Source organism: Poecilia formosa, unplaced genomic scaffold, assembly GCF_000485575.1.
Source record: "Poecilia formosa unplaced genomic scaffold, Poecilia_formosa-5.1.2 Scaffold25, whole genome shotgun sequence".
Classification (NCBI taxonomy): Eukaryota; Metazoa; Chordata; class Actinopteri; order Cyprinodontiformes; family Poeciliidae; genus Poecilia; species Poecilia formosa.
The window spans coordinates 2,890,250-2,901,193 of NW_006799964.1; the positions used below are offsets into that span (position 1 = coordinate 2,890,250).

The 10,944-nt window shown below is 38.0% G+C and overlaps 1 protein-coding gene across 1 annotated transcript in view; it reads right to left on the reverse strand.

The window, feature by feature from the left end:
- Positions 1-1,360: 1,360 nt before the first annotated feature.
- The window catches only part of LOC103135435 (cAMP-specific 3',5'-cyclic phosphodiesterase 4D-like), a 51,913-nt gene continuing 42,329 nt past the window's right edge, over positions 1,361-10,944 (reverse strand). The window contains exon 3 of the mRNA XM_007548151.2: positions 1,361-1,647. Coding sequence (XP_007548213.1) covers positions 1,405-1,647 — 243 coding nt within the window. The 3' untranslated portion in view covers positions 1,361-1,404. The remainder of the gene's footprint in view (positions 1,648-10,944) is intronic.

Genomic DNA, 10,944 nt, shown 5'->3' on the forward strand with positions numbered 1-10,944 from the left:
TTCAAGAATTTGTCTCAAGCAGTGAGAACTTAGAGAAAGGTGGGGAATTAGGCATGTTGCTGATCTGAAGACAGTGCAGACCAAAGTCATGACATGACAATTTTAGGACACATACAGACCAATGGATGGTACTCTGAACTAAAACTAACTAAAACTTTATATTCTCATGCAGAAGACAAAAGATGGGTGATGAATTTTGCATCACTGGCCTCTCTGAATACCAACAGTACCAATTAATGAAATCCGGCATTGTTTGTACATTGAAGTCAGTGTCTTTGACAACCAGGCTTTTCTCCGTCTCCCTCAATAGAACTTGACATATTGATCTTTTTGATTGTGTTTCCACTTCTGTCTGGGAGAGCTTTGAACACAACTGATTAAGTTTCTGTTCAGCAAGGCAGAATGACGTCCACAGAATCCATCAGTCTAGTTATGATTTTATGGTAAAAGGCCTGCAGATGCTCTGTAAAAAAATACATAACTTCTGTATCTGTGTTGCAGTTCAAAGAGGGTGAAAAAAAAAAACCTCACATCTTGAATTTGTTTACATTTTATCACCTTGCAGCTGCCAACTTCAGTCTTCAACAGACCCACACAAAGTAGTGCATAAGTGTTTCACAGAAATAAAATGAGACATTGCTTTTTGATTTATTTACAAAAAGAATTCTAACTACTGATAATTGCAACAACACATCAGGGTGGGGTAAAACCAGCTTGCCTCATGACGGACTACACCCAGCTCACGTTCTCTAGTAGTGGGTGAACAATCCAACGCTTGGTAAATTCTGCTTCACAATGACAGGAAGAGCCGACATCAAAGGAGCTTTGAGATCCCCAAAGCTCAGGATATTGTTTTGCAACTTAAGGACGCTTTAAACAGAGTTTTGATCCCACATCTTAATCCTAGACTCCTCTGCTGTGTTTTTTGGTCTTCATAATACAGCTTTTTTATTTATTTATTTATTTATTTTTTTTTACACTCATGTTCTTTGACAAATTACTGAGTCCTTTGTAAAACTGGTGTAGTTTCTTTTTACAAGAGGCCCATTTCTCAGATTAATCGTACCTTTTGAAAATAAAAGCCTTTAAGCAGGTTCTAGACTTGCTTTTTAATCCCATATTTCTGTATTGAAATAGTTTTTTATTTGTGTGCTGTAATATAATTTTAAATGTTATGTTTTCATTAGATGAGAACAGAAAATGATCAGCGTTAACAAAGCAAAGGCTTTAAAACATTATGTAATTAATCTATATAATGAGAGATTTATCTGCTGGTTTTGGTCATGTGACATCACTGGGCGCCACTTAGTGTTGCAGATTGGTTATACTGTGACTGACTAAGCTTTTCAGGTTTTATTCATTCTATGCCATGTAGTTGTTTGAGGCCCACTTGTCAACATCCTCCTACCTGGTGGTGTCAGCAGAGGTGATGGCGATGAGTGGCGGTGCTCGTAATGGCAGTGTTGTGGGCCGAGGTGGGACGGTGACTGTGTCCGGCTCGGGCTTTCGGTCGCAGTAGTACTGTTCAGCCTGTCTAAAGGCCAGGGGGGGTAGCTGAACTGTCCGGCAGGAGAGCCTCCGAACCATAAAGGGCTCCATGCAGGTGACGGGCCCTGGTTCTGGGGAGTCAGATGACTCATCAGACGCCTGTGGGAAAAGACATGGCTGTTAAAATCTGACATTGAGGAAGTGTCAATGTAATTACAAGTGCAGGCTTGTAATTACATTTAAAAAAAAGTCTAGATCTATAAAGGCTGGAAAAAACCCTGGATGGAATATTATAAAGCACCAGTTACTTTTATATTATGTTGTCTCTTGTTCACACAATATCACCAATATCTAATCGAAAGCCTCACCAACTCACATTATGTTGAATATTAGATTAAATCACAAAGGCATCAGTCAGGTTTCTAAGGGCTTTAGCAAGCACACATTTATTCAGGTCAGTGGCAACCTTCATTGATGTAAACTATATTCTCTGAAGCCCTTTCAATAGGACTCTTTTTATTTGAAAAATCTGGACTAAGCATGTGCAGTGACAAAGTGTGCTTAATACCACTTGAACTCTTAACAGTTTTTTCAAGGAACTGCCACATTATTCAATATACTATATGAGGACTTTCTTCTGATAGAAAAACCCAAAGTGGTGTACAATTGTAAAGATTTTTTATTGTTAAGAAATGTGGTGTGTGTGTGTGTGCATGTTTTCTTTCACTGCAGTTACAGCTGAAGGTCTTTAAGAATATGTCTCTGCTGACATTTTAAGTGTACAAGTTGAAATTTCTTTTCAGTATAGTTCATCTTCAGTCAAACTGGAGTAGGAGCATTTTTGAAGTCAATTTTGAAGTCTTACAGAAAAACTCAGTCTTATGCATTTCAATCTTGGCCAATCTAACAGGCAAATGTTTTTAATCTAAACCATCCCATTATAGCTATAAGTATATTTAGGATAATTATCCTCCTTTAAGGTGAACACATATCCTTGCTGATGTGCCTTATTGCATATTACTGCCATCCCCATGTTTAATTGGGGAGATAATATGCAGTAATATGCAGTACCAGGTTTCCACCACACAGCATTTTGCATGTAGGCCAAAATGGTTCATTTTAGTCCTGATTGGCTAGATAACTTCATTCAGTGCATTTCCTGTTTCCTACAGATGACTTGTACAAACACTACAAAAAATTCTTTTGACTTTTTTGATTAATTCAATCAGTTTGTCAGTTTTCTACATGATTTGTGGAGTGCACAGCTAACATTTGTCACTTGACTCAGTTTGAAGTTGTTCCACACTCTTGTTTTTTTTTTTTTTTTTTGTTGTCATTGTTGTTGCTGGATTGAACAGTGCTTTGAGAAATGTTAAAAGCTGAAAGCATACATTTATTACCAAACCCCACTTCAAACTTATTCACAACGTTATCTTATATAGTAAGATATTTAGAAAATGATGTATAATTTCCCTTCCATCTCTCAATTTTAAACCACTTTGCGTTGATCTCTCCCAAAAGAAAGTCAGCAAAATCCCATACTACTGGAGTTTGTTGATGTAAAGTAAAAAAAAAAAATCCAAAGGCTATCAACAGTTTTACATGGTATTACACAAACAAAGTATATAGAGTGAACTAAAGACAAAATTGCAGGAGTAATTCTCAGAATGCTTGCAAGAGCCTTGTTGAATTTTCAATATGATTAAGATTGTGCCCTTACTCAAAATAGTACATGAAGCCACTAGAGCAAGGCTGCCTATTTTGAATTTAATTAAAAAAAGTTTTTCTTTGCTGCATCAATAACCTTGCAGATATGGTTCCCAGCAAATGCAAATATAGTAGCCGTGCATTCAGGAATACACACCCGATAGTGTGTTTTATCAAATAAACAGCTACTAAGAGAAATTACACATCATGAATGAGAACACTGTGTCCCATTTTTACTTGACAAGAGGTTCAAACACAAAGTGATTCACTGGAGAAGAAGTAGAAGCTTGAAGTGAAAATGACACTGTACAGACAAGAGAGGAGGAGAGTGGGGAGAAAAAAAATGGATAAGAGCTCCAGCTGAGGGCAGAGACAGGCGCCTGAAAAAAATGAAAACTTTAAACGTCTGAGATGAGACGAGAGTGAGAAGACAGAAACTCATTTTACAGTGGCAAGTTAACCTGGAGGAAAGACATCGGGTGGTCAATAAACCATTAAGTGGTTATCAGAAAAGTTGATTCTGGTGCAGTAATGGCTGCAGCAGAGCCTTCCCTCTCAAAACACTCAGCTGAAGCAAGGTTAGCCTTGCTTACAATTTATTGCAACTCTTTCGGATGCTACTTTTGTAAATGAATTAATAAATATATTATATTCAGAACTAAAATCATTGAAGACAAGTTTCCTTTCCTAATGCTTTCAGGGGTTTGTAAAATTACTAAGACCCTCCGAATATTTTTCACATTTTCCCCCCTTAAGACCACAAGCTTCTTTCAAAATGGATTTTAAAGTGGAAGGAAATGATAGATGGTTTACATAATCATTCCCAATTAAAAGCTGGAAAGTCTGGCATGCATTTGTATTCAGCCTGTTTACTTTGATATCCTAAAACCAAAGTTTTATAGCAACTAATTGCCTTGAAAAGTTGTCTAATTAGTCAATCGAGCCATCCGGTGTGTATTCTAGCTTCAGTGTAAATCTAACTGGTCTGTGAAAAACCTTGGAGGTTTGTTGGAGAACACTGACAAACAAACAGCATCATAGGAAAAACCAAGCAACACGGCAGACAAGAAAGGGATAAAGTTATGTAGAAAATTTAATCGGGGTTATAAAATGAGAAAACCTCTTGGAGTAGTTTAGATCTGTGGTGTACAAAGTCACTCCTCAAGGGCTAGTAAACTGCAACTGTTTGTCCCTACAGATCAACATACCTGAATTAAATGACTGAATTATTATCCTCATTCACTCAAATTCAACAGACTCTTACTGACAGTTTCAGGTGTTTTTTTAGGCATAGGCAAATCTGACAGTTGCAGGACAGCCGCTGTTTCCCGGCTTCAACACACCTGAATCAAATGATTGGCTTGTTAACAAGCTTCCGCAAACTTGATCCCATTCAGCTGAAGTTAATTCCACCCATCTTCAGTGAACGTTGAAGGGAATGATGATCTAAGTCAACACCAAACAGAAGTTCAATGCCATGTCAATTTTGTGGTGTATTGTCCTTGGGGGAAACCACAAAGGCAATAGGTTTTCTTGGCAATGAATGGCTCCGACCGTATCTTTCAGGATTTAGGACAAACACCAATACACCAGCACACACCAAGGTGTACTAGTGAGGCAGCATGACAAACTGAAACAGATCAGGTGCTATTATTAATCTTCCTGGAAACTACACAGAGCCATTGTTCTGCATGAATGAAAAAGGATTTCTTGTTAAGAGTTGGGTCAACCGTTAACATTCATATTCGACTCAGAGCGTTTTTTAAATGGCCGCATCATCATGGACGTCTTCAGAGAGTCGATGTTGTTTCTCTTATTCCTGCCCATTCTGACACAAAGTGCAAGTAATACAGTAAAAACAGTCAGTAGCACAGTTATGTTATTGCTCTACTGAAAGGGAGTCCAACAGCAACAAAAATATCTGCAAATGTGCTGGAAAACAGAAGGAATATTCTCAAATGAACACCTTTTGGCTTTACTTTAAAAGTTTGTTTGGTTGATTTTGTTTGTTTTTCTTGCTTTGTAGCTCATCCAACTAATCTCCAGGCTACAATCATGATAAGATGTCAGGTTCATGGCATCATATATATTTATCCCATCTATGAAGCAGATTTGCTCATAGAAGACATTTTAAGCCCGAGGCTTGTAGCTGTGAGTGTTTTTTGAGCCGTATGGATTAGGACCACAGGATCAGGAGATCACAGCTAACCCCGTAGGCAGCTAAGCGTTAAGGGGGGGTTATCCCCTGTGAGGTGCAAGTATGACTGCTGGAGTTTAAACAGAAGGTGCTTTATGGCCACGCCATAGTACTTACTATTACTGCAGCAGTAGAGTGATGCTCCTCAGGCTCAGAGGAGACCTTTTGCCAAGAACTACACTGGATTTCATCCTCATTGCTTGGGAGTCAGCTTCCTGGATCACCCATTTGAAAGATATATTCCTTATTATTCACTGACAGTAATTAAATTTGAATGCACCTTTCACATCTATAAAAAAATCCAAAGTGCTTCAGAAAGAGAGAGCATAAAAAAATTGAAATGGAAAAGGCAAAACAAAAACCAAAATGGAAAAATGATTGCAGATTTTATTGAACTGACTGATCACCACATTTTAGCTTGCAAATGTATGATGTACCTTTATGACAGTTTCTGCTTGTTTTTGCCTTGATTTTGTTCCTTTGAATTTCTCTCGGTCTTGAGAAGAAATTACTAATAAAATCAAATTGACTCAAAAATATCCGCACTCCTTCAACACAATCGGAATTACCTTGAACTGCAGAGAACTGAAACAAACTTAGGTGAACTGAATAAAACACAAATCAAATGAACTGAATTGGACTGAACTGAAATTATTTGGGTATTCTACTTCAAGAGATTCAATAGATTCTTGTAAAATAGCAAGCCATGTATACAATTTGTTCCGATATAATGAAATAAGTAATTGGCAACACCAAAGAACTAACAAATATGAATGAAAACTGATTTTAGTTATTTACTAGAGCAGGATTAGACATCAGTTATTTGCACAGAGGTGGAAAATGAAAGAATGAAATTAAAATCTAATCTGGTCTTATTAAGAAAAATTGAATGTCAGACAGCAAAGATAATGCTGAGTGTTTGAAGCTTAAATGTAAGATACAAGCAAAGCATACAAAACGAGGAGCAGAAACTCTGAAATTAATTAGGGTTTTAGCAAACTAAAAAGATTTTACATTTTTGTACTGATAACATTAATAGAAACGGCATTCCCAAGACTTACAGTAGCAGCATTTTCTGCTGCCCAACACAATACCAACGATGATAAAACTAAATGAGCCAGACTGTATTATTTTGGTTTTATTTCACTGAAATAAAGACAGGAGTTATAAAGCAATTCTGATTATTAAGATGTCGGAGCTAAAGATTTCTGAGCTAGGTTAAACAGCCCATCTTTCAAGACACTAACACCAGCTCTGATCTGAATAGTTCATGTATGCCCTGCAGCAAGCTGCCAAATAAAATAAAACCCCTTTGGCTGTAAACAAATGCATTTCCTCAGTAGTTTGTGCTCCACTGTTCCCTGCTCCTCACTGCAACACATGTCTCTATCAGCCAAGAAAATTGCCCTAAAGTACTGACTTACATATGTGAATGTGTGGCTTTATCATCCCTCCCCTTTCTGTCACGACAGTTCTGTCTCACCAGCTCCAGCTGACACACCTCGCCCCTCACCCCCGCCACCCGTCCACCCCTGCATGCATCAAGATGCCAATCTTCATCCAGAAAGTCAAGCAGCCTTTCATTCCCACATAATTACCTGCATTAGACTCATTGGCAGACGGTGGCTTACAGAGAGGAACGGGGGAGCCAACATGATTTCCCATCACTTTTCAGTGGGCTGTAGGTAAAGCAGGTGGGAGGTGGAGCTAATGACTCATTGAGATTCAATTAGTACTAATCTTAAATTCCTTTCATGACACAATCAGAGACCACAGAATGAACTTATGTAACGGCCAGCTGATCCCTCTCTCCCCTCGGTTATGCTCCCACTTGCCCTTCAGCTGGCTCTAATCCTCTGTAAAACATTCATTAAATTCCCCAGTGTCTCTCCTTCAGCAGCTATGATATTAATTAACAAGGGGAAATATTTGCATACCTAAAAAAGTGAGCATTCAAACTGGTGCAGCTCAGTAAATTAGAATGTCAGCCAAAAAAAGTTGAACTGATTGCGTAGATTTGCTACGCAGAAATAAACACTTAATTGTCACTGAGTTAACTTTGATCCTTATGACTCCCAGCAAAAACAAAACCCAATTTTCAGGTACTTAAAAATTTTAATCTTACATGACACCAATACAAAAAGTGTTTTTTTCCCCTTCCTTTTTTACTTACTTATTTCTACTTTTTAGACATGACAGATGTCCAGCTGACAGTTCTTGACACATTCCCCGAGAAGGTTAAGCTACAAAAGGGCATTGCTGCAGGAGCAATGACCTTTAGCATTGGGTTTTCACTGTTTTCAGTGTTGCATCCAAGTATAACAATGGAAGGTTTAGAGGGAAGGGAAAAAATGCGGTAGAAAGTGAAAGCAAAAGGATCAAATATTGTGAAGCAAAATTCATAAAATAGTTTGAGGGAAGGTTTTAAAGTCTAAACTTCAGCTGGATTCAGAACCTTGAGAATCACGGCTTGCAAGATCATCCAACAAATTAGCTATAACCGTAGCATTCATTGTGTTAGGCCACTCTTAAACCAGAGACACCAGAATTGTCGTACCTGGTCCAAGAAGAAGAATTGGACAGTCTAAGGTGAAATGAAGGTAAACATGGCTATTAGATGGAAATCAAACTCCCAGAATCTGGAGGAAAAGTGAACAGAATCCACTGAAGGGCCAGTGAGGGGGTGCCACAGTGTTGGTTCACTGTTAGAGCAGCTAACAGGTCATTGGAGAGCATGTTATGCTTCCCTCTGATGGTAAGGTTTATAGAGATGCTGATTTGAGTTTCCAGTAGGACTGGGCAAATACAGCCAGGTTTGATAACAATTACTCAATTTGATTGCAGCAAATTATTCTGACCTGAAAGTCCATAGATAATCTAGGGAGTATTGTTAAGAGGAACAGGAGACGCACCAGATCCAACAATGCCGATGAGATAAAGGTCACTTTTTGAACTACTTGAGCTTGCTTAAGACTTCAGTGGAACCACAGGTTGATCACCTCAATACGGCTTATGCAGTGGCTGACGCAGAACTAATCAGGGCATACACTGTATGGTAGATGGAGACTGAGTTAGAGACACTGGACCTCTGAGGTGTGTCTGGTGAACCCTTCAGTGCAACATCGGTCTTCTGCACACCGAATGCTACTTGGCGTCCCACAGCAATGCAAAAAGTACCATAATTAGGTTCAAGAAGTTATGACTTTCCAGATTAGGCTATTGTTTAGGCAAGTCAAGTTAGGTTTATTAGTATTGTACATTTTAGCAGTGAGACAGTTCAAAGTGTTATATGACAATCTGAAAGTGGCATCAGAGTTTGGATCCCTGTTGTTGTTGTTTTTTCAGCAGAACAATGAATAAGATGGTCAGTTATTTGTTTCATCTCTGTTTTTATCATTTGGATACTCAGTATACATGTGTGTGTTCCTACTGTATCATGATTATGCACATGATCACTTCATTTTCACTCACTTTGGCTGTCCCTCCTAATGCCTCAAGTGTCTCTCTATGATAAGTGGGATCAGGGAAAGGTTAATTGGTCTGCAATGACTCTCTTGTGCTCTCAGTGGACTTCATATTATAATCTGTGTTGTCAGGTTGACCTGTTCCAGTGTGGCCAATTACATGGTTTGACCCCAGTGGATGGATTTCCAATAAACATCAAACAAACTTTAATTATTGGGAAAAGCATTTAAAATAAGAGGAAGATTGATAATATACAAAGGAAAGCAAGAGCATGGTCTGAAGCATATGGGTAAATATTTAGACATTTGCATTTTTCATATTGAAAGTCTGCTGTTATTGTCTATTCATCTATTCACTGCCTATACCCACTTTCCTCGCAGGGTCACGGTACCGCACAACAGTTGTAGAATATTTTTCTGCAAAGAAATTGCAGTTATTTTTAAAAAGGTTGAAACAGAAAAATGAGCTCATGGGAAGTGATTGTCAACCTTGTTTGGGGAGCAGATTTTATCAGCTAAGTTTGCAAAATCGTTACCCTCCCACCATGAAATTAATGCACAATTTCTATTCTAATCAGAAGGTTAGTCACTATTTGCAGCTTGACAACATAGAATCAGTCGGTGCTAATGTATGCATCAGCCAACCAGGATCTCTTAAATGTTGTGGTCTGACTTAAAACATACAACCCTGTAACATGTTAAAAATATATTCTAAAAAAAAATGTATATCTTCCAAGTGAACATGATAAAGCAGTGGGTGTCATTGTCAGCTTGCAGCAAAACGTTCCTAGCTTCAAGTCTTGGTTTGCCTGGATTTCTGCTTGGAGGCTGTATGAGTCTCACTAATTTGCCCTTAATTGAGAATGAGAATGTGCATGATAGTTAGTTTTGCATGCCTCTGTGTTGCCCAGTGATGATCTGTTGTACTATTCCCATCCTCTCACCCAGTGAGAATGATTTATGAACTACTGTTCTAGCAATAAATGTGTGTTTATAAACGATATTAGCCCAAGATTTTTGAGACTTTTTTATTAGCAAAGAGCATACCTAAAGACTAACATTTATATGTGATTAGCTACTTTTGTTAAAATTGCATAAACAGTGCAAATTTTTATTTAGAGAGCATTTGAGAATACATGCACCACATATTTGACATTCTTAGCCAGATGCTGTCACCATGAACTATGCACTTTAATGCTAGGGTTAGCATTGTGACTGGGAGTGACACTGAAATAAGCTTTGAAGAGTTTATTTCCATTCTTTATCCAATGCTGTATCTTTCACTAGAAGTGTATGGGCAGTCAGGTGAGTCACCCAATGTGATGCAACTGAAGGAGGTTAATATGGCAGAAAAATACAGGGAACATCATCCAAATGGAACAAAAGTAGAAGCTATATAATGTAAACCACAGGAACAACTCCAGGCACAGAGCTCAAATAAAATAAATCTCAAAATCTGACAGATGATAACGTGGACAGCTTTAGTTGCTTTTTTTTTAAATGTGCCCTGTTAACAATTTAATTAGCAAGATGAGCCCTTTAACAGTCATGTACTAGAAAAACACAATTTTGAAATGCAACTTGAAGCAAATATTTTGCAATCATCTATTAGTAAAGTGCTTAATTTTTGGCAAATTGAAGGTTAGCCGTTTTATGATGGCAATTTATCTTCCTGTCAGGAAACCCATCCCAATCAGCTTTTCTGCAAAGGCTAATAGTTTAAAAGATCCAGACGAAGTGATACTTCAGGTCCTTAAATTAGCTCTGCGACACAGTGAAACTCTCTTTTGGTCTCGGTGAAAAAGTACCTAATCCAGTTGATCTAATTTTAGGGGAACAGGCAGTTTAAGAAATCGATGTAAAATGGGTCAGACTCTAAATTGAGCTCTTACCTTGCAAGATTCCTAAAGATAATCTGAGTCGTATTTCACGGACCCGCAAGTAGTCTTGTTTGACAGAAAGTTTGCGTGCACACCCGGATACGACTGCTTTGAATTACTCATTTTAATATCCGCAACCAATATGAAAATGCATCTTAAGGGGCAGCAGCTGAAAAAAAAAAAAAAAAAAAAAAAAAAAAAAAAAAAA